This window comes from Eleutherodactylus coqui, chromosome 1, assembly GCF_035609145.1.
Source record: "Eleutherodactylus coqui strain aEleCoq1 chromosome 1, aEleCoq1.hap1, whole genome shotgun sequence".
In the NCBI taxonomy this organism is placed as follows: domain Eukaryota; kingdom Metazoa; phylum Chordata; class Amphibia; order Anura; family Eleutherodactylidae; genus Eleutherodactylus; species Eleutherodactylus coqui.
In genome coordinates, this window is record NC_089837.1 from 135,602,143 (window position 1) to 135,627,391 (window position 25,249).

Here is a 25,249-nt window from a genome sequence, read left to right on the forward strand (position 1 = left end):
AGATAAGGCAGTTACTCGAGCGAGCATCGCTCTTCTCGAGTAACTGCATTCTCGTCCGAGCAGGCTTGGGGGGGGGGGGGAGTGAGAGAGATCTCTCCCCCCCCCCCCCCCACCACCACTCGCTCACCCCCGCCGCCCACCGAACCTGCTCGGACGAGAATGCAGTTACTCGAGAAGAGCGATGCTCGCTCAAGTAACTGCCTTATCCGAGCGTGCTCACTCATCTCTATTTACTATGGACATTTTCTTTGCAAAAAAAAAAAAAGAGGATTGTCAAAAGGACAACGCCTTATCTATATTTACATGGCGAATCCTGAATAAAAGTACTGTGGAACTATTGATGAACTACTAAATTTGTATGAAAAAAGCTGAGATTTTATGATGTCAAGAACACAACGCAGTCCATCTTAACAAATATAAGATGTGACTCATGAATAGCACCGGTTATTAACAATGTGACTAATTTAACAAAAGGTAGATACAGTTGTGTTTGTCCAGTAAACTTTATTTTGTGTCATGAGAAGACATCTAAAGACAAAATATCTAACCTGATGATAATGTGCGCTGAACAACACATAGGCACTTAGAAAAGAAGGGAGACTAGTAAGAAACATGTTCAGCAATGGTTATAACCAATTATCCAATATCTGAAATGGCTGCAATGGACAGCATGTGTCATTTTTTTTGCTGTACTATGGTGTAAAGCTCTATTGAAGTGACAATATATTAAGTTTGTCCTGCAGGGTCTCCTCTTCATCCGATTCACTTTCCACAGCACAGCGTTGCAGAGTGCGTAGCGACAATCTGACAAGAAACAAAAAATATGAGAAAAGAAAGTTCTATTACACATAATACAAGTCATACTGTGCTCCAAAAATGTGACCTGGAAACCAACTGTGTCTGAGAAGTGACTAACACACTGTATCCTTTCATGGCTTACATAGCACTGTATATACTCTTAGTCTCTGACATTTGTGGATTTGTACACAGGAGAGTTGAACTGACCACAGCATTCATACGAGATCTGGCCTTTACTGTACATTTGTCCGGGCTGGTTACAATATGAATAGGTTTAATTGTATTTTAAAAAAAACTCCGAAAAGAACAAATTCTAATGTGATGATATAAATACATACATATACAGGAGTCACCAGGATAAAACTGGCTTTTTTTTAGCACAAAGCCCTGTGCACTGCAGGTGATATAAATCTGTAATTCCAAGTGTTACTGCCATTGACTTGAATATGCTTCTTCAGCCTGTGACTCGGGAAGCTAAGATATATGGAGATATTTGCTAAAGTTCTTCATGATATAGAAGTAAAGTAGTTTAGTTGTTCTTAGATCTGCCTATGATATGGAGAAGACACTGGTCATTGTTGACTTTCTTTCACTGACCAACAAGAAGTATAGTTGCTCTTTGTAAGATTAGCTTTATATGGGCCAACAGTCCATTATGGGCAGCTGTTGGCCCGTGTACACTCGATCACTGACAGTCGCTCAAGTCACTTGAGGAGGTGGTGATGGAAAATTCGATAGGAGTTCAAGAGGGGCCTGGTCATCTTTCTTGAGTGATACAATATTATATATTATAACTATTAATAACTTTAGAAAGGTCATTGATCTAGGGATTATTCCGATTGGAGTCGGGAAGGAATTTTTCTGTTAAATGGGGAAAATTAGCTTCTACCTCATTGTTTTTTTGCCTTCCTCTGGATCAACTTTGAGGGGGGGGGGGAATGGCTGAACTGGATGGGCATGTTTTTTCGGCCTTTTATACTATGTTACTAGTTGCTAGTCATTCTATTTCAGTGAGCTGAAACAGAACAGCTTCTGAGTGACTTCTCGCTCAGTGTAAAAAGGAGTTACTCTATCTTTGCGCCACTGCCTGATTGCAGTGAATTGAGGCAAGCGGCTGAGAGAGATCTGCAGTGCTGTCCACCTCGAGAATAACTATAGTTCTTGTGCGAAAGCACAGGAGCCATAATCACTGGAAAGGCCACAGTCATATCATGTCAAGTTATCTTACGAAAAAAGGAAAGATTAAGGGCTAATTCCCACGGGCGGATTTCCGCCGCGTGATACGCGACGGAAATCCACGGCGTTGCCCCGCAGCTATTAGGTTCTATTGAACCTAATAGTGCAATGCTCATGGTGCGAATTCCACCCCTTGAATTTACCCGTACTCACCCGTGGCATGTTCTATTTGCAGTCAATGGAAGCCGTCCGTCACGCTATCTTCCGCTGTAGCACAGCAAAAGATAGCTTGAAAATGCTTCCCCGCCTACCGCGTCATGTGATGCGGCCGGCGCGTCATGTGATGCTGTGGGCATGTCTCTACTGCACATGCGTGCCATCGGGCGGCAGATCTGGAGGTAAGTATGGGGTCTCTGGGGGGGGCACCGTGACGGGCTCCGCTGCGTAATTCCGCTTGCGGAGCCTGTCACGGCCGTGGGCACTAGGCCTAACACTACAGAAGTAATATTTTGTCAGTCAAGGAAAATATCACAATTGAACACGCATTTCCATATGTAGCAGCACCATCCATTTCTGGCACAGACCAGGAGCTGCTGCTACCTTATTTGCATAGTGCAGCTGCTGTCTTTAAGTTTGACTATCATCCATGCTACGTAAATAGCATAGCAGCGCAAAGCCGCACTTCATGATCTCAGTAGCTCACTAACGTAAGGATGCATTAGCAGTGCTACATCTGTAGCTCCGTGACACAGGAAGGAGCAGGGATTGCTAAAGTAGCTCTACAATGTGAGAACCTCAGGAAACAGATTGCCATATTTCAGCCTTCCAGACCCCTATGAATATATAATTAGGGGAAATGGGCTACTGTAAATAGCAGCCAAGCTTGATTTTTCAGGTTTTTGAGGGGAGTTGTGTTTTAAGCATCATGCAGTAATATGAAACTTGTATCTATTTCCTTAGTACCTGCAGTAATCTAAAACTGAGGTTTAAGTGTGAATAACCTAGCAGCAGTCAATTCACAACTTTCAATTAAGAAGTCTAAATTAAATGTTTAGACCTAGCAGATGCATAGCATGTAAAGATGCCACAGATATTGCCTGGACTTCAAAATCTGGATTTTAACAAACCCTCTGACACAGTTAAACATAAAGAGCTCACAGAAAGGTTAATTATCACAAGATTTAATCCCTTGATAATCCAGTGGATTTGCAGTTGGTTAAAGGATAGAAAGTAGAGTAGTGTTATTGAGTCCATTCTGGACAGGGAAGAGTTACAATTAGTGACCACAAGGTTTGATCCTGGGCACTTTCCTTCTCAGTTTGGTTGTAAGTGATATAGGAGAAAGTTTAACCCCTTAGTGACGGCCAATACAGCTTTTTTACTGACCTCACTTTAAACCTGCACATCTTTTTAAGCCAGGCTGACAGCCAGGCTCCTTCTCTAACCACCAATAGAAGAGAAACCTCAGATCCTTGTAGTTTCACACATCACATGCCACAATCAATAGCAACTGCAGCATGTAGGCAGATGACAGGGGAAGGGGGCTTCTTCTATCACCAATTGGCACCCTGCAGTGCAATTGCAAGGTACCAATGAATTTCCATGGCGGCCAAAAGCCTGACAAAAGCCTACACATCCGGCAAAGTCTAACAGGCTGCTGTCATAGACTACGTAGAATGCATTACATAAGTAATATACTGTACTATCCTAGCGATCGAACTATCACATCTACAAGTTCCCTTAAGGACTAAAAAACTGTGCCAAAACAGGTCAATAAAGTGTAATTTTAAAAAAATCCAGCTTAAATAAATACACATTTTTCTCCCCCAAAAAACATTTCAAATGGATAAAACACCCAAAAAGGTTATATATAGAATTTGTATTACGGCATTTGTATGATCCAGGCAATGAAAATATCTCTTGTTTATCTTGCATGGTGAATGCTGTAAAAATAATTTATATTGCCTGAATTATTTAGCTTTTATTCGCCTCTCAAAAAAATGCAATAAAAAGCAATCGAAAAGTCAGATGTACCTCAAAATGGTAGCAATAAAAACTACAACTCTTCCTGCAAAAAAATAAAAGACCTCATATAGCTGTCTTGCCAAAAAATGGGTCTAAGAATGCACAAATGCAGATTCAGGGCTCAATCAGACAATTGTTTTTTCCCCGCATGCATAGGTGTGAAAACCCCAGAGCTCTATTAGAACCAATGCTTTCCAATAAAAGCAGTCACATGTCTGTTTTTAACAAGTGAATAAAATTCATACCTCCAAAAAATAGGACAAAAAAAGGTTTGTCTGTTTGCTGATGAAACAAAGATGTGTAATAATGTTAGTTGTGATGGCAATGGGGTTTGTTATATAATAATAATCTTTATTTATATAGCACCAACGTATTCCACAACGCTTACAATACAGGGGAAATAAAACAAGACCACGGTTACATGAAGTAATCAACTGATGGAAACAGTCGGGGCGAGGGTCCTGCTCCAACGAGCTTACATACTACAAGTAATGGGGTGATACAGAAGGTGAAGGGGAGTGGGGTGGAGAGTGAAGGATGCTATACACACAGACAATGGTCAGGCCACATAGTGGTGGAGTCGGTATGATTGCAGATACCAGTTGATTACAGCTAGCAGGAGCTGGAGTCGGTAGGACAGGGAGCATGTTAGCAGGTGGAGTTCAGAGGGGTTTAGTTTAGGAGATGTGGTATGCCTCCCTGAAGAGGTGCATTTTTAGAGCACACCTGAAGTTTAGTGTGCCAGTGATTGCCCGGATATTTTTTGGTAGCGCGTTCCAGAGGACAGGTGCTGCTCTGGAGAAGTCTTGGAGGCGGGAATGAGAGGTTCGAATTAGAGGGGCACTTAGTCTGATTTCGTTAGCAGAGCAGAGGGCATGGGCTGGGTGGTGAATTGAGATGAGGGAAGCAATGTTGGGTGGGGTGGTGCTGTGAAGAGCTTTGTGGATGAAGGTAGTGAGTTTAAATTGTATTCTCTATTTGACGGGCAGCCAGTGCAGTGACTGGCACAAGGCAGAGGCATCCGAGTAGCGGCTGGACAGGAAGATGAGCCTGGCTGCAGCATTCAGAATTGATTAGAGGGGTAGATTCTGGAGCAGGAGAGGCCTATCAGCAGCGAGTTGCAATAATCAAGCCAAGAGTGGATAAGGGCGACAGTGAGTGTTCGGGCGAGATTGGATGTAGGCGGTGAAGGAGAGATTGGAGTCGAGTATTATGCGGGCGTGCTGTATGGGAGTTATGGTTGTGCCACACACTGAGATGGAGATGTCAGGATGAGGTCGGTTAGTAGATGGCGGAAAAACTAGTAGGTCAGTTTTTGAGAGGTTCAGTTTTAGGTAGAGAGAGGACATAGTGTTAAAGACAGCAGACAGACAGTTGGTGGCGTTTTTTTGAGAAATGTTGCTGTGACGTCCCGGGAGGAGGTATATAGCTGAGTGTCATCAGCATAGAGATGGTACTGAAGGCCAAATCTCCTGATGGTCTGTCCAATGGGGGCTGTGTAGATGGAGAAGAGGAGGGGGCCGAGGACTGAGCCCCGGGGGACCCTAACAGCAAGGGGAGGTAGAGCCAGCAAAGCAGACACTGAAGAAGCGGTCAGATAGGTAGGAGGAGAACCAGGAGGAGGAGTAAGTTATATACGGTAATATATATGGAAAAATTATTTCACTTTATTGGATAAATGGTCATAACAATGGAAACTCCAGTAGGCAGGTAGTAGGGAAAGTAAATAGGATGCTAGTCTGCATAGCTAGAGGTATAACTGGGAGAGAGAGATTGTAATCCCTTTGTATAGAGCTCTAGTGAAACCGCATCTTGAATACTGTGTTCAGTTCTGCAGCCCTCCCATGCAGAAAAAACATTGATAAAATAGAGCAAGTCCAAAAATGGGCTACAAAAGTGGTGGAGGATCTCAAGAACAAAACTTATCAGGAAATACATAAAGAACTTAAGGCTGCCTGTCCACAAGCGATACATCACTGTGTTATCTGCAGCGATAATCTAGCCGCGGGTAACGCAGTGAACACTTTCCATAGGCTAACTATGGAAAGCGCAGCCCAACGTCCACGAGCAGAAAATCATAGTGATTCTCCACTCGTGGGATGAAAATGGCAGCATGCTGCGATTTACCACGATTCTCCACGGTGAGCCTAAATATTAGATATGCTCATCCCGGAGAGCTGTCAGTGCTCCCCCTAGCGATATTCCGTCACGGCCATGGACAGGCAGCCTTACTTGTATAGCCTGAAGGAAGGAAAAGAAATGGAAGGACATGATCAAAACCTTTAAATATGTTTAAATAACATTCAAGAGGAAAGTGTTTTTAATAAGAAACTAAACACAAGAAAAGAGGACACAATGTGAAACTAGCTGGGGGAAAATCAGAAGTAATGTCAGAAAATATTAGTTACTGAAAGAGCAATACATGCCTCAAACAAATTTTCAGCAAACATGTTTAAAAATCAACAGTAAGTTAATGTAAGGAGCCTGGGATAAGCATATATATATATATATATATATATATATATATATATATATATATATATATATATATATATATATATATATTACATACGTATCTATCGATCTATGCAGACAAGATGGACCAGAGAATCTTTCTCATGCGTGTCATTGAGGGACACAGTTTGACCATGGGTATACAGCAACTGCCGATTGGAGATGGACACCAAGTAGAAAACAAGTTGGCTTCTTGCACTTGCTATACACCCCCCTGCAGGCACTCAGCTAATCAGTTTTTAGCCTAGTGTCTGTACAAGATGCATAGGTGGACGGTGGTCCTCTTGGGCCGCTTAGAAGAGGTCGGCAGATTAGTACGATTCTTCACTCTACCCCAACACAAGGAGGGCGAACAGACAACAGATTCATGCCTGGTGCCTGCCCTGTCTTTGAAGGCAAGGAAGAGCTGGTAAAAAGGTGGTTGGTACCTCCGGTAGTAGATTCTTCGGCGTCCCGTTTACACAGGACAGCAAAATTGAATCCCTTGCCAAGGCCTCTTTCGAGGCTGCAGGGTCGCCCCTCAGACGGGTGTACGCCTGCACCTGGGTGGGTAAGGCCATAACAGAATGGGCCAGGTTGATATGCCTCTGGTCCAGAGCCTCTGTGAAGGAACTTGGCAATCTCACTTTCCAGATAGGCCATGCCGGGAAGTTCATTTGTGAGGCTTCCCTGGATAGTGTGAGACTCTTATAATGCATTTCTGCAGCCTCGGTCACTATACGTCACACCCTCTGGCTGAAATCATGGGAGGCAGATGATTAATCTAAAAAAGCTGTTATAGGCCTACCCTGTGCTAGGTCCAGACTCTTTGAGGCCATATTGGATGAAATCATAGCGGACGCAACAGAGGGTTCCCCAAAATAGGCCAAGGAGGGCGATAACCACCCAGCGCAGGAGGTCTATTTTTCCCTCTTTTTGGCCGGCCAAGCCCTCGGATCTCAGAGGGCAACTCAGGGTTGCAGGATTGCAGGCAGGGTCCTCTTTCAAGCCTTCTCCCTCCTGGCACCCACAGGCTCGTAGCCCCAAGAAAACCCAAGCTAGGTCTACTGTTTGATGGGCTGCCTCTGTCCATTTCTACGAGGGTGAGGCGGTCGATTGTCCTTGTTAAGGGAAACCTGGTTGTCCCAGGTTTCAGATTTCTGGGTACAAGAGGTAATTTCGTCTGGGTATTCAATAGAGTTCTTGATCCAGCCCCCTGACTGGTTTTTGGTGTCAAAAATACCAGCTACACCACGCAAGGCTGAGGCATTTTCTCTGGCGGTTCATACGTTGCTGCAGCAGGGCGTTATAATCCCTGTCCGGGATCACCAACATTTCTAGGGGTTTTACTTGAACATATTTATGATCCCAAAAAAAGATGGATCAGTACATCCAGTAGTAGATCTCAAAGGTCTAAATCAGTATGTAAGGGTCAGACCCTCTCACATGGAATCCCTCCGAGCAGTGGTGGAGTCTATTCACTAAATCATGCACTCATCTGATAAGAGTCCTTTTTCTTTTGTTTTTGGTTCCTTTCCCTGGCAGGAGTTACTCTTTGTTGTCACCCAGGCGCCTTTCTAGGGTAGTTTTAGTGCTACCATATGATATCAGGCCCTACTGGGGCGTTCCTACTGCTAACCTACAAAAGTGATTAGCTGAGTGCCTGCAGGGTGTGTATATTGTAAATGGGAGGAGCCAACTCATTTTCTACTTATTATCCATCTCCAATTGACAGTTGCTGTATACCCATGGTCAAGCTGTGTCCCTGAATGAACGAAACAAGAAATATTTTACAATTAGTACAAAAAAATCTAGGTTTTTCTTACATAAGCCTTCTGTTTCCATAGTACTTTTTCATGCTAGTTCAGTAATAGAAGATAAACAAAGCCTATTTTCTCTTCACTTCTCTAAAATAAAGACATGTGGAACACACAAGGCAGGAGAATAGCATGAGGACAGTTCTGTAGATCAGGAACGGAAATAATTTTCAGATTTATCTCTCCTTCCAATGTGTCTCAGTCAACATTTTGCAAAATCTAATCTATCACCCACATACATACGATTCTAAAATGTAAAACGTAGATAAATATCCAATGATGATTAACTACAGTCACCTGCTTAAAAGCACCTCATCTTCAGGATTTGCTAGTCTTTGGCCATGTCTTGTCAACTGGAAGGAATCATTATTGAGTGCTGATGTCTGAAGTTTCCCGTTTCCTGTAAAAAGATCATATTTCATGTCAAACTATGAAATGTATTGGTACAGCAGATAACCACAGATGTGACACAGGAATTATATAGAACATATTACCATCTGTACTACATATAACCACATCAGTATTGTTCCTTAGTTAGAAGATGTATTTTTCCAAGAGGATGCATAAAAAAACTGTAGGGAGTTAACGATGAGGTGCTAAAAAATGAACAAATCTTTGAAAATTCACTTTAGCGCAGTCCGCAGTGCTATTTGTTCAGTAAAAAAATGTAAATCCTACAGAATGGAAGCAAAACGAAGGCTTTCCATTTTTTTAAACTCATTTAAATCAATGGGAAAAATTAAAGTTTATTCAAAAATTAATTTGAGAGATGGCATTATGACTTAAGGTCAAAGCACAGCTGTGAACCCAATCTACCGGTATTTTGCCTTACTTCCTTCACACAACAATGTGGGGGACATAAGGCTGAAATGTTTAGTTCTTTATAGTTCCGTCATCTCTAATGGTTGAAATAAGTCTTCATAACTGATAATTCACCGGTTACCAAAAACAGAAAGAATTGTCACAGATTCGCTCAACTCTTGAGTTTCATCAGGTTTTGGTGTGGTGCCTGTCACTTTGATGGAAGAAGCAGCGCAGTATGAAATGTTATTTTCCCATCAACTATGACAGGATATGCAACAGATGTTGTAAGCAGAGTCTCAAACCCAGATGTGAATAGAGCCTTAGAGAGAACAAAAAATGCAAAAACAGAAAATTGAGGAACACAATTTTATACTTGGGGAAAAAAAAGTACTACGTTTATGTGTTGTCCATTTTGAACAACTCCATCTCAATTGAAAGTTTCCTAATGAGGAGCTGATCACCATGATTATTCCAAAGGAAGAGACACTCTGTAGAGGCTCTCTTTACTGAATAATAGAGGCAGGTCCCAAATGGAGACTACATTTATATCATATGATGAAATATATGGATGGGTTGTCCCTCAGACATGCTATATACACATATGCAGATTATAGATACAAACAGCAAAGTCAAAAAGAGGAGATAAATGATACAAGACACAATGGGGCAAATTTACTATTAAAAATTTGACAGTTTTTTTGCCGCAAACTGTGCCAGAAAACTGACTTTCATGGTTTGCACCACATTTATCGTGTGTTTTTAAATCCTTTTGGACACTTTACAACTCGTCCAAAAAAAGGGGCCTCGCTTCGTGAAAAGGTGGCCTAAATGCAACATTATGCACTGAAGACTGTGATAAATTTTGTTGCATTTTTTTGTTGTAGAGTACACCAAAGCATAAAGTTAGACTAGATACACTGGATTTATCACTCAGCAGAGTTACTATGATTAATCCATCACATTTAAAGATTTAGTCTAGTTTTGGTCTATACTGTCCAACTACAGTTTTAGTAAATCTGCCCCACGGTGTGGCCTGAGGGACTTTAAAAGCATATATTCGAGCACAGGCGTAACTTAAAGCTCCTGGGTCCCAATGCAAACTCTGTAATAGTGCCCCACCTCATATGTGGCAGACAGCCCTTTGGGACCCCCCAGGGCTTCCATGTGCCAGCTACCTCTGCACCCACTGCAGTACTGCGGTACAGTATAGTATGTATGCAGATCAATCATTTGACAAGGGAACAATAATAATGCCAAGCAGTTGCGGCAAAATCTTATGTGCGAGCCATCATTTATCACTGTATGTATTTCCCGGAAGACCTTTCCTTCCAAAAGATATGATGGACAATTTATAAAACCATACATCTTTGCAGCATACGATACTCAGCACACTGCTACACTCATATATTCCTAATGTTTACTACTGTGCCAAAAGCTGCTTTTTCAGAAAAGGTGGCAAGAAGCAATATAAAAAGACTGCTTTAACTCATTTCATACTCCGTGGTTGTCAGCGCAGACAGTTTTTAATGTGACAAACGTATGATGTGCGGTGTTCAGACTGAAATTTGTGGGCTTTCTTTTTCACACATACCGTACGGTATATCAGCAGTGAACAGAATAACATTAATAACATGCTAAACGGAATCTAATTTTTATACATTACACTTCCACCCACATTAAATTTGAGAAAACTGCTAATTTGAATAAATTAAAAAATAGTACAGTGGCTTAATTATAGCTAAGAAGTTTTCGACAAGAATAATAGAAGCAAAGCAGAACTTACTGTGGAGTAATAATGTTCATTCGCTTTACAAACTTTGTCTTTATCTATTAATAATGGCCCTTTCTTCCTTTACACCCTAATATTTATTAATAATAACATTGTCCGGCATACATAAAAGAGCTTTGTACAAAAGCTGCAGGGTTGTTACGGCCCCTAAACTCGTAGCTATTGTAACAGGAAAAAGGAGAACCCAAATGTATAATTTATATATGGCTTATAAGAGAACGGTATAACCGGTTCATATATATAGTTAGATATTGAACATTACCTATATGCACACATTTGCCAACACAAGAGGGAAAGGGGTATAATTTGGGGCACACCACATATGACTGAACCTCTCTAATCTATCGGGTCACTAAGGCATGAGATTATGCACCATTACAGTCCCCAATTAAATATCCAATACAAACTCTAAACTGCAAACACCTAGTGCTCTTTGATAGTGATTTGCAAAATATTAAATACAGTAATTTAACAAGTACAATGTCAAAGCAGCACCCGAAACTGACAACCATCTGTGTATTCATGAAAGTCTGTTGGCTCATTGTCCACTAGGGTTTATAGGACTACAAGAACCTGTATGGGCAGAGAATGCTCGATAACTCAGAATAAGGGTGCCCACCCACTAGCGTTTTTTTACTGCGAAATTCGCAGCGGTTTTTTTTTTCTGCAGGGGTCTTTGGGCTATGGGAGTTGTAAAGCTAAAATCGCGATTTCGCGGTAAATCGCGATTTTGCGCGATCGCGATTTTAGCTTTACAAGTCCCATAGACCCCCTGTAGAAAAAAAAACGTGCGAATTTCGCAGTGAAAAAAAACACTAGTGGGTGGGAGCCCTTAAGTAGAACTCACCTTTTAAATGTTCTCCGATCCAGCATAGTTGTCCCAGTCCTTGCAACTTCCATTGCAGTATACCCTCTGAAGCCAGTTATTGGTTGGATGCTCATATGTACATTGAACAGCAGGAGACTGCGGCAGCAGCTTCCAAGACCCAAATGGCAGAACTGGGGCAGCTGCACTGGAGTAGGAGATGTACAAGGAAAAGGGTAAGGATAGGAGTCTTCAGGTTGTTGCTACGTCGGGTATATAGTCAGTGGGAAGCCAGAGGTCAGACATGGAAGCAGCAGCCACAGCAAGGCAGCAGGCAGGTATGTAGGCAGAGGGAAGCCAGAGGTCATACATGGAAACAGCAGTCACAGTAAGGCACAAGAGCTTGACTGAAGGCTCAATAAATCATACAAGGAAGGAGTGTCGGGACCAGTTTTAAATAGGAACAGAAGCTGGAGCAAGGAACCAGAAACAAAGTTCAGCAAGAAAGCTGTTAGAGGAGGAATAGCTCACCGGGAAGATTTTTTGCCTGAGATACAGGAACTCGAGGGTTCGAGTCCTGACAAGAGGAGTAATGCTTATTTTTTTCTTTTCCGCCACTCCCAGCCCATACATTTTTTGTTTTAGTGCCAGAAAACCCCTTTTAAAACCTAGGAATTTGTATTTAAAAGGGGTTAAATATTTGAGCTGCACTAGATGAGTGTGTTGTCAACCTACCAAGTTCTGGTACTGGTTTATCTTGTCCCCACCACAAGTGTGGGTGGAGACCTAGTGATGGGCTGCATCTGCCCAGTGTACTCCCAGAGGCTACTGATTGGCTGCCTGCATCAAGGTCCTAGCAGCATGGTGATGGAGTTTTGGCTGGGATGGAGGGTTAGGTTTAGTTTCAGTGTTAGGCTTACATTATTAGCTGTAAATACTTCCATGTGAGAGCCAAGGGCCACAGTAACATGGAAGTATTTACAGCTAATAATGTAAGCCTAACACTGAAATAACCCTAACCCTCTAGCCCAGCCAAAACTCAGTGCACATACCTGCGCTGGCGAGCCCAATGTAACTTGCCCTGCTGGTCATCTCTCCTGCCGCACTTCTGTCTGTGTCCCCGGCGGTCTTCCTTCTCCACTCAGGCTGCCGACGCTGTTACTGTGGGGTGCTATACTATTCTGTCACCCACCCCCAACACATCTCCGCCGCTGTAATGTGCCCTCCCGTCACCTGAGAGCCGGGACTCCACCTTCTGGGTCCCTGCTGCGGCGGTGTGCTTTCCCCGCTCTTACTGTTCCAGGCGGCCTGCCAGCAGCGCTCCAATCTCTCCTTATGTCCGCAGGCTGGGCTGAGTATTGATGGTCGCGCAACAACAGTGACAGTGCCATGGCCAGTCGGTAGCCGGGTCGCAGCCAAGGTACATGCTAGACATCATACAGTCTCTGGTGCAGGGTGTCATCAAGTACAATCACAGCCTACAGCAACCAATCAGCAACAGTGAGCATCGCCTGCCTGTCAAGATTCCTAACCCTTGTCTCCACCCACCACTTCTGGTGTCGACAAGATACAACAGTACCCCAAGTTCCTTTATCACCCTTCAGCTGCTTTGTCAGGCCAGATCACACTACAGTCTGACCCGCATAAATAGATAGGGAAAACTATGCGGCAGACTTCAATGCATTTACACTAGTGTCCTGATGTGAATAAACTGAAACATAGACTAAACAGCAAATCTATAAAGCACCTTGCCACTTTTTCTAATACAAACGTGTATGAAAAATGTGAGAGAAAGATTCAGAGCCGCACCACATGAAACACACTTATGAAAGATTCCTGATGCTTTTCTAGCTAGAAAAGTATCAGTCAACAAGGCCAACAGGTCCGACCAACGGCAGATTCATGCACCCTATTGATGAGTGTGTTGAATGCTGAGCGGGGGAGAGACCAGTTCACTGTATGTATGGTTCAAATTGATACATTTCCCCCCATTTGTCCAAGTGACTGCAAGGGCTTCAGTGAGTATTCTAGTAATATATGTTAAAAAGTACAATAACCACTTCATGACCATCTCCTGCAAATTTAAGTGAAGAAATGAGCCGTGTGCTTCTCCAACATAAATTTAAGTAGCTGCTCTGAATGGCAATCAGAAGTTCTGCTGCAGTGATGCAAAGCCGTGGATAAGGATATCACCGTGACAGCTTGCTAATAGCAGACTGACAAGGAACTGCAATTATCAATCCCAGGTCACTGCTGAGTCTGATGTATTCTTAATGCAGGGTTATTAGGCAACCATCACAATATTTTTTCCACTGTACTGTATGTCACAGTAACCATTACATAATGCTGCCCTTAAAGGCTCTGGACACCTTCAGGAGGACAATTGATTTTCATTTAAATGCATATATTTTGGGCGGACAATCATTGGACTGACTGCATACTTTCCCTCTGCTCTCTCCTCTCCTGCAAATTTTGAACAGCTAATTTATGACCACGGCAAAATGTATCTTTTTAGATAAACATAACAAAAAAGCAATGCATCTTTTTCTTATCTTTTTATCATTATTCATGATCACACAGATCCAACTTTTAGATTGGTATACTGTATGTATTTTTTGCACATAATGACATACAATTGTAATCTTTTTAACTTGTTTCTTATGATGAACATATTGTATTATGTGTATTGCAAGCACACAGTGATTTGAGAAGGAGCATTTGACATCAGATACCTTTGTATTGCCTGCTTTGTGTGACATTTAAATGGTCTGTTCTACTTACTGTTTGTAAATAACCCAAAGAAGGTGCTGATTTAGCTGGGAAAAGCATTGCCAATAAAGCTCCTTTTAAATTCATCTAACCAGGACTGCCAGTCCTTTGTGCATTTTGACAGCAGCACTGATCATCTACTATTTTGTCCATGTTTTGTTGGTTACTCGAGGACCTGCCTGTGTTACAGTATAGGAGGGGGCTGCAGCTATAATGCGATCTTCAGTGTGTTGTGCACCTGCACAACACTACCAGGTGAGAAGTGCCATATCCAGCATTTTTTACCCAAGTGGGATATGAGTACTTTGGTATAATTGAGCAGTTTTTGCTCTTTTATACCACGTGACAGCAAGCAGTGGACAGCAAATTAGGGGGGAAGGAGACCCTAGTGGCATTCACTTTAGAGCAATTTTTCAGCATAAAACTGCCATTTTGAGTAAATAAAGCTAACTGCAGTTTTGTTAGTTATCACACTGGCTATCATATAAGTACAAGTTGTTAAGTTAGTGACAATTTAAAGATCTGCCTTACATAGAGTACTGTACTTTATCATTTTATTCTTCAAATGTGTCCTGGACAGTGTTGGATTCTTTGTGATTTTAGATTCAGTTGCCAGTACAAAAAAGCATACTCTATCACTAATAGCAGCTGCTGTGATTATAGTTAGGGAGTGGAACCTAGAGTAGGTCTATGTAATATTAACCAGTCTTGTAGACATCTGCCTGGGGTGAAGAGATTACTGATATAAAAGTAAGATGACAGTGTTATCAGAACCCCAATGGGTCTCTATGATTTCACTGCCTGTTTGTTCCAAACTGATTATTAAGAAGGGCGTACATGCCAATAAAGCCAAGGACACAGAGCTCTATCAAAAGGCAATACACTTCTGTTCTTTATCAGGAAATAACATAGCTTATTACAGACAAAGCATTGGATCACAAAAGAGAAGTGAACAGAAGGTAATCGTATTTATATCCGACTGGTTATCTTACATACACAAAATAACGTAAGGGTAGAGATACATACTCTTAAAGTCATAAGAACTCAGGATAGATTCCAGTTTCTAACGATTAACATATGTCAGGCCTTAAAGTGTGTGTTACTATTAAAACACGTGATTTCTAAGAAGCAAGGGAGAAACTAAACTCTCACAGTGCTCATTAGCATGGAATGCGAAGGTGGAGGGGGGGAGCAGCTTCTTTTATAAGAATTTAGGCCTCTCTCCTGAGAAAGGCCTGTAGAGGTTGAATACAAGAATCTAATACATTCTAGTATATAATATTGAACAAGTTAACTATTTAGCTGTTGCTATTAACTAAGAAAAAAGATATATATATATATATGTGTGTTTGCATAGGCTGATGTGAGAAACATATGAAAAGATATATACAATAGAATACATATATCCTTACTATAACAACAGCCCCTATGCCCCATTTGCTAGCCATAGTGCTGCCTCCCTTGTATAATCACATACCATGCTTACCTGCTGCAGGTAGGTTTCCCCTACAGATGGCATGCAATGTTCACATCTGCTGATTACACACAGTGACTGATGGTCATACTTTTGCTTCCCTCACTAAATTTCAACTATATCAGCACCCTATGGATGTGGAAAAAATAGAATGTAGCAACTGGCCAGGACACTGGAGGCATCGAGCAAATAACATGGGCCACAGGTCTCTTGTACTCAACCCTCACAATGATACTGGTACTGGCAAGGCATATCTGATTGCTGAAAGGCATAGCTATTTTGTTTGAACCCAGATACAGTAGACTAAGTCATGATGTTGAGACGATGGAGTGTACTGGCTGTCAGTAGTCTTGTGTCTGTAGGTGATCTCTTTATATACAGGCTTAAATAAATCACTACAAGTACAAACAGACTGGTTTCTCAGAGAAAACACACATGTACAATATGGCTCAGTACACCTATATCATTTGTCTGGAAATGGGAAAAAAATGAAGTACCTGTGTGCAAAGAATTAAATTCGTTTTCCAAGCTAGCCAGTGTTTCCCTTTCGTTTTCATCCTCCAAAAAGTAGTCTTGTCTGTCTGTACAGTCAATTGACTCTATTTCTGAGATCTCTGAGGCTGCTCTGGACATTGGACGAGCAGATGCAGAACTAGGTCTTGAACCGCTGAACGATCCGGAGATTTGAGGAATAGACTTTGAAGAACAGGAGTTTCTGGAGGAACATGCTGTAAAATACGATTTCCAAAAATAAGTACATAAATATGAACAGTGTGAATATTACAGCGCTAATCTGAAAAACCTAGAGGGACAGATTTAACAAAGTTTGACTTAAAGGGAACCGGTCATACGTTTTTCTCACAGTAAACCAAGCGCAGCATGAGAAATAACATCTACGTCTGTTTACCAAACAGCTTTTCCCATGAGTCTTTATAAATCCATACCTGAAGAATTACTGTTTGAAAAGCAGGTTTTTCCCATACGTTCGCCCCTCTCTTCCCCTAAGACGTGGATGATGTACTAGCTGTCATCCGTGCAGCGCTTCAAAATCTCATACCATCTTACGTTTGCTGACCCATGCATGTGCAGATCAGCACACCGATTCTACTTACAAAAGGGACAGATGTTCTGCACATGTACTAGTCAGTGGCCATGTGCTGCGTGGATGACATACTATTGTAGAAAAAGAGAGGGACGGACTTACAAGGAGAGCCTGCAGACAAAAGAGATGGTCTGGCCTGCCCACTAGACCGTTTTGCCTAATTTTCATGCAGCACATTAACTCTTTAAGCAGTAATTCTTCAGGTATGGATTTATAAAGAGCCATGGGAAAATAAGTTCTGTAAACAGATGTAGGTGATAATTCTAGCCCTGGCCTTGGTTTACCATGGTAAAAACTGATGACAGGTTCCCTTTAAGGCTTAAAGGGGTTGTCTCACGAAAGCAAGTGGGTCTATACACTTCTGTATGGCCATATTAATGCACTTTGTAATATACATCGTGCATTAAATATGAGCCATACAGAAGTTATTCACTTACCTGCTCCGTTGCTAGCGTCCCCGTTGCCATGGTTCCGTCTAACTTCGGTGTCTTCTTGCTTTTTTAGACGCGCTTGCGCAGATGGATCTTCTCCCTTCGGCTGGTCTTGGAAGCATCGGCGTTTTGGCTCCGCCCCCTTGTACGCGTCATCCCATAGCTCCGCCCCCGTCACGTGCCGATTCCAGCCAATCAGGAGGCTGGAACCGGCACACGTCATGGGGCGGAGCTACGCGATGACGCGTACAAGGGGCGGAGCCAAAACGCCGATGCTTCCAAGACCAGCCGAAGGGAGAAGATCCATCTGCGCAAGCGCGTCTAAAAAAGCAAGAAGACACCGAAGTTAGACGGAACCATGGCAACGGGGACGCCAGCAACGGAGCAGGTAAGTGAATAACTTCTGTATGGCTCATATTTAATGCACGATGTATATTACAAAGTGCATTAATATGGCCATACAGAAGTGTATAACCCCACTTGATTTCGCGAGACAACCCCTTTAACTCATTCTGATAACTTTCTGTACCACAGTTTGTTTAACCTGTCCAATGGCTTTTGCTGTGTTTAAAGAACAATAGCTTTTCAATGGCTTAAAATAAGTACTAGTGCCAGAATCATCACACTCAAGTTAAACACTGCAACATCTATACGACTCATAGATTTTTCAAGTGTTTTAGAACAGTAGGTGAATATAAAGGATAGATACGCTACGTAATACGCAGCTTCCAGATGTCCTGGATGTTGCAAACAGATGTGCAATTTTGCATTATACCACAATAACGATATCATTTGAAATAAAATATATTAAACAAGATTTTCATACATGAAGGTTGTCCAAAGTTAACTTTAAATGCAACAAAAGGCTTTCACTTGCCTTGATTAATGCAAAATAATGCGCATATATAGATATTGTAGACCTAATGAAATCTTACTATGAGTCCCCTATTAACATATGTACACCAACTTTCTGCACATATTTACAAGTTTTGCATTTAACAATAATTATATGCAAAAATATGTGTCTCCAACAGAGTGTTGTCTATAAAAGGATAGCGCCATGGAAAGATGTCGGAACCATACTTGGCTCCTGCATTAATTATACCACAAACAAAAACATGATTTTGTGCATGATGCAAACAGTATAGAGGAATTATATAATATGGAATACACTTTGCATTTCATTAGATGCAGCTGAAGAGTTACTAGGGCGAATGAGTTGATTTATTTGGCCCCCAATTCTGACAACGTACTGTATGTACAGTGCAATCATTTTTTATTAAGTCTGAGAGCAATTTACAGGTGTCGAGGTTGTTGAGCTCACTGATCCATGGTTTAGGTTATTACTATCGCACGTTTTTTAACCAGAAGCTTTCCGCCCCTGTTCACTCTTACATTATTCTAGTCCATTAATCATGCAATGAATTGTTCTGGAATTGTTAACTATATACCTACTGTACTCAATGCAAAATCCATCTGCTTTGGTTTCGGTTAATTCATTGAATCACTTCCCAACAGACTAAAATGTAGCATAATGGGATGGAACATGCACTTTGGTGTGGGTGTTACATTTTTCCAAACACACAAGGACAAATTCACCTTAATATCAGTTTCATGAAATTTATTTTTTTATTTCCTGGATATGCATAGAAACAAACAGTGCTAACAGTGATCTGATGGACATAGACTTTAGTAGACTGTACACAACTATATGGATATGTATGTATAAATAAAGCCACATCCAATGCAGAGAGGAGCATAAATCCATGCAACCCCCATAGACGAACAATGGTGGTTGTACTGAAGAGTTCATTGACAAGACACTGTCATAGATACCACCTTTGTCACAAATCAGATTGTGAAACTTCTGATCCGCTACATCTGCCGTGGTGAGCAACGTGCTATTATCATGGAACATCTAGGAGTAACAATAGCTCGAACAAGTGTGGAGCAAACAGAAATAGTTGAACTCTGTTTCAGGTTGAACTGTGCTAAAATTTTGGTTTGGCACATTCCCAAGCCTAAAGAGGTTTGTCTAAGCTGAAGCCACAAAAAAAATTTCTCCTCCTCCTCCAATTAATTTGGACCAGAACTTTTTGCCCAAATTTGGTTAACCAGTTGAACTAGACTTTTAAAAAGTTTGCTCATCACTAACTCAAACAGCCACAAAGTGGTAGACCACAAAAAAAAACCAGAGTAAGTGCTGAAGCTTGTGGCACTGAAATGAAGCAACTTTCTCACTCAGTACCCCATCGGCTCCCATATTTACACGACACAACCATCACTGACAATTACTCGTTTGAGTGATTTTTCAGTCAATAGTTGTCCCATGTAAAGCCACTCTAGAAGAGTTGTGTTGGTCAGGTGTCCACATACATTTGGCCACATACTGTAGTAAATTTCCCTTCACACAGTAGAGAGCATAAACTTACTATTCCTACCACATATGCTTGATGTTACTGACAAACAGGGTTAAACTGGCCCATCAGATGAAACTCTTTTCCAAGCCCTCCACATAGGTCTATGAGGTTCTACAGATTCTGTGCTGTTTGGGTTGATTACCTTTTTTGGATTATTTCAAAATGAGCTATAGTAGATTCTTCACGGATGATTTGACCTTTATACATCATGATATAAACATATACTACAATGCAATTAAAAGCGGGCATACATTTATTTTGTATTACTGAAGAGTAGACTTTTCTGGTAGCCTAAAGGTAAAGGCCCATTTACATGCAAAGATAATCTTTCAAATGACTGAAAGATTAAGCGATCTATTTGCATAAAGTGCTAATGGCCATTATCACTTTATTATCTTCATTTGCATGTAAAAGGACCTCTAGGAGCAGTTTGCAGGGCCCAGGGTGTGTTTAAACACACAGCTGACCACACATTCTACTGGCGGCTAGTATAAACATGCTTCAAGAAGAACATCCTGCAGTCTTTTGAAATATGAGCATTAAAATGGAATATATTTGCTCAGTCTTTCAGCAGCTGAACGATGGATTTTGTGAACTAAAATCCATTGTTTAAACGAAAAGTGCACGATGCCCGCGTTTACATGTAACGATTATCGCTCAATTTCAGCCATTTGGACTAATTTTGAGTGATAATCGTTGCGTGTAAAAGAGCCTTAAGCATAGTTCAACACTATGTACAAATGTTGCGCATAGTGTTTGCATTGCATATTAGCAGAGTGTGCATGTACTCTAAACTTATAATATACCGTATATACAGATAGTCCCCGACTTGCAAACGTTCGATTTACGAACTTTGCAAGATGCGAACAATCTGTCCTGCACAGTATGACGTAATGCTATGGAATTACATCATACTGTGCAGGAACCGGACAGGCTTCTATCAAGCCTGATAAAAGCTTGTCCGGTCAGATCGCAGGACACACTTGATAGGCACTCGGCATAGGCAACCCTGGGGCCTTTCAGAAGGCCCCCGGCTGCCTAGCAACTGCACAGCATCCCGCACTCTTATCGCGGGACACTATACAGGCCCCCTGAACGTCAGATGCCGGCTGTTTCTTACAGCCAGCACCCGGTGGCAGCAGTCCTGACGAGCCGCGCCGCTCATCGGAACTGTTAACACTTTGATTACCGCTCTGACTGGAGTATTTAAAGTGTTAACAGCTCCGACGAGCGGCGCGGCTCGTCGGAACTGCAGGCGCCGGGTGTCCGCTGTAAGAACAGCCTGCACCCGACGTTGCATGGTGCGGGATCCACCCGCGATCCCGCTCCATACAAACATTTGTTCGGACTTGCGAACAAATGGACTTGCGAACAGGCTCCTGAAACGGAACCTGTTCGCAAGTAGGGGAGCAGCTGTATACTATGTAAAGGCTGCATATTACAGGCAACTTGGCTGAAAAAGTGCAGTGGACTCTAAGTTATGAGTCTGGTATATTCAAGGGGAGAGCGCTCCACCACCACCCTCACCCCTTAGGGCAGTGACTGGCAAACTCCTTTGCATGCACATATATAGCTATGCATCTGCTGTATAATTTCAGTGCCCCAACTACAATATTTTTGGTTTCACTTTGATTACTAGGAGTATGGACCTGCAGCTATAATCTACATACGACAAATAAATAACTCCTATGTTTGCTACAAGTGCTTTCCCATAAAGCAGACTCCCAATGCTTGTGGGACAAGTACCAAGGGATCTGGAGATTCAATAGTTTTCAGTATGTGGAATGCACGGGGAATATTTGTAAGAATAAAATATTAGATACGGGGGAGACAATCCGCACCATCTGAGACGTCTAGGAGGAGGACTGAAAGTAAGAGCAGCCTAAACACTCAGAGGACAGGGAAGCAGTGAATTAAAAAACACATTAGAATTATATTAACTTTGTATTAACATGTGTAGGAAGTGATGGATGGTGAGCAAAATAGCAGAAATGAAGGAACGCAGTAAGTGCAGATTAAACTTGTCAAAGCTGAAACCTCTTGAAAAGGTGAAAGGAACAAAACCACTTGCAAAAATAACCTTGCTCAGGTCTAGATGGAAAGGAGAAATGATTATTACGTGTCTGCATATTTACATGTCAAACCACCTCTGCCATTATATATTAAATACCGTTATCTAATCAAAAGCATTTCCCTTAAATAAAAAATACCATATGATATATAATGCATCGCAAGTCCTTGGCTTATCATATTCTATCAAGTTATTAAAGCGACCCTTCAGTTTCAGGGCAAAATTCTGTCTTGGGACTGGAGGGGGTGGGGGTATATTACCTGCACTTGTTCTTCTCTGCCATCAGTCTGATCTACTACTTCTGGTCTTGGTGGTTGACCCTTCAAGATGACCACTGCAATTTACTAACTAACTAATTGATCACTGTGTACTGATTGGCTAGTGCTGATCACGTGCTGCTCTATGTCGGTGTAGAAACCTTCTTTCCTCTAGACGTAGAGGACGCCCCCTTGTTACAGTCACAGTCCTGGTATAAACAGATGATGGAAGAGATCTCTGTATTGTCCCCTGATATATTTATACATAGTTATTACGTCGCCCCTCAGCCATCATGTTCTAAAGTAAAAAACCCCAATTATGATAAACTCCATTCTTAATGAACAGGCCGTAGTTCATAGATGAGTGACAGCTTGCTTACACATGCAGGCCGATCGTTGTCTGATTTTTTTGCCTGCAGTAACTGAATGACGACCGCAGTAACTGAATTATCATTCGTCGTTCGGATGCTGTTGGCAATTACAGTGAATGGTATTATTCAGTGTAAAAGGGCCCTTCCATTACTAATTGAGAGCACCATATGGTTCAAGTAGCCGGCTCAAGTTTGACTCGTCCTTCCATCCTTCCGAGGTTGGTAAAATGAGTATCCAGCTTGGTGGAGGTTAATAAATTATATAAATAATAAGATTTATTTATTTTATTTTTACTAATATCTACAGGAACCAAACCAACCTGATGTCTGCATGTTTGTGCTGATAACTAACTGAAAGCAGTCCTAGGCATTGTAACATAGTGCCACACATGGCACTTGACCGACATTTGTTATGCCGGTAGAAGATTGAATTTTGTAGAATGGCAACAATGAAAACACAAATTTTTATGGCTTTGTGTGACACTACATATACAAACAGAAAGCACTACAAGATCGGAGATGTGAAGCTTCTAAATATACGAGGGGCCTTGCTGCGCACAGTATGCTGAACATAAGACACAGTGGCTGCTGTTCTCACAAAAGGATTGATAAAGGGCTACAACCTTACTGAATAAATTCAAGGAAATGTGTTTTGGCTTAGTTAAATTGTCACCCATGTTGGTAACGAGCCATGAGGTTTCCTTAAATACAGAAATGAACCCTTGAGACACGCATCCTTAGTAAAGTCATGAAAGAAAGTGGATGTGGAAGGTTTTTTCCTCTGACTTAAAGGAGATGTCCCGCGCCGAAACGGGTTTTTTTTTTTTTAACCCCCCCCCCCGTTCGGCGCGAGACAACCCCGATGCAGGGGTTAAAAAAACCACCCGCACAGCGCTTACCTGAATCCCGGCGGTCCGGTGACTTCAATACTTACCGCTGAAGATGGCCGCCGGGATCTTCTACCTTCGTGGACCGCAGCTCTTCTGTGCGGTCCACTGCCGATTCCAGCCTCCTGATTGGCTGGAATCGGCACGTGACGGGGCGGAGCTACACGGAGCCCCTCTCTGGCACGAGCGGCTCCATAGAAGAAAGCTGAAGACCCGGACTGCGCAAGCGCGGCTAATTTGGCCATCGGAGGCCAAAAATTAGTCGGCTCCATGGAGACGAGGACGCCAGCAACGGAGCAGGTAAGTATAAAACTTTTTATAACTTCTGTATGGCTCATAATTAATGCACAATGTACATTACAAAGTGCATTATTATGGCCATACAGAAGTGTATAGACCCACTTGCTGCCTCGGGACAACCCCTTTAAGGTCGTTGGGTTCTTCTAAATCAGAATGAATGATTAGTTTGTGCTGCAGCTGTAGATACATATGAAAGCATTCTACTGATTATATGCTTTGTATACAGCTAGGAACGGTATAAAAATTATTACACTTGAGTATTTTCAAAGGTCAGCCTTGAAATGGAAAGTAAGGAGTCTATAAACCATGGTGAGGACTATCTGAAAACTCATCATAGCTCCTTATAAATATTAATGCTAAACGGGTAAATTTTATAGGGATATGAAATGTAATTAGTTCTGCAATAACAGCCACAGGTATGTTACAAAACAGGCATTCAATAAAAAAAACATTTTTATTGTACAAGTCTTGCATTTATAATAAAGTGCTGGTGAAAGCCAAGTTATTTCAATATACCGGCAGGAAAAATATAACTTGCTGTATGTGAAAGGATATTTCACATAGGAAACATACAAATTTGATTGTTTTTGTGTGATTGTTAAAATACTTGTAGTCATACATACAGTGGGTATGTGTTTCCATGTTTTGTAAATGTATCAGAGCTAGATTTTCCAAATTTAACCCCTTTAGGCTGGGTTCACACAGGGCGGATTTGCCACGGAAATTCCGCACGGACACTAATCTCGGGATTAGCCAGCCATGTGGACGAGATTTCTCAGAAATCTCGTCCACACGGGACGGCCAATCCGCTGCGGTAAGTCAGGCAGGAACCGCGGCTGCGGTCAGCCGCGGCTTTAGAATATGCAGCATGTCTATTTATTTTTTCTTTTCACTGTGGCCGCGCTCTCTCTATGGGAGCACCGGCTGCAGCGGAAGAGCGAGCGGCCGGGCCGCTTCAAAGCCAGTGCAGGTTTTTCCGCGGCGGTTCTCCCGGCGGAAATCTCGCGGTTTTTTCTGCGGCCAAACCGCGAGATTTCCGACGGGAATCCGCCCTGTGTGAACCCAGCCTTTGACTGCATACTGCAATCTGAGTATTAAAGAAGCTTAAAAGGGTTATTTGGCCTAGAACATTGATTTTAGACACCCTGCAAGGGAGGTATGAAATAATTTGGGGGAGGTCCCATACAAAGTGCTTTCTCTGGAGGACCCAGAGTGTGTATGCACTACATAGGCAGCCGGGTTATTTCAGTGTAATGCTTTAAGGCCCTTTTACACACAAGGAATATTGTTCAAAATTCGATCAAAAGCCATCTTTTGAGTGATAATCGTTGTGTGTAAATGTGCCCATCTTTCCTGCTGAAGGATGATTTTATGTTCGGCATAAAATCCATTGTTCGGCAGAAGAGCTGATAGCAAGGACTTAACGCTGTGTTCTACACGGGGAGCACTGATAACAATGT

General features: G+C 42.0%; 1 protein-coding gene across 1 annotated transcript in view; it reads right to left on the bottom strand.

Annotated features, from left to right (window-relative positions):
• Window positions 1–484: 484 nt before the first annotated feature.
• Window positions 485–25,249, bottom strand: part of ZBBX (zinc finger B-box domain containing) — a 178,589-nt gene continuing 153,824 nt past the window's right edge. The window contains exons 17-19 of the mRNA XM_066600685.1: window positions 16,448–16,678; window positions 8,607–8,709; window positions 485–804 (exon numbers count right to left, since the gene is read on the bottom strand). Of these exons, the coding sequence (XP_066456782.1) occupies window positions 708–804; window positions 8,607–8,709; window positions 16,448–16,678 (431 nt within the window). The 3' untranslated portion in view covers window positions 485–707. The remainder of the gene's footprint in view (window positions 805–8,606; window positions 8,710–16,447; window positions 16,679–25,249) is intronic.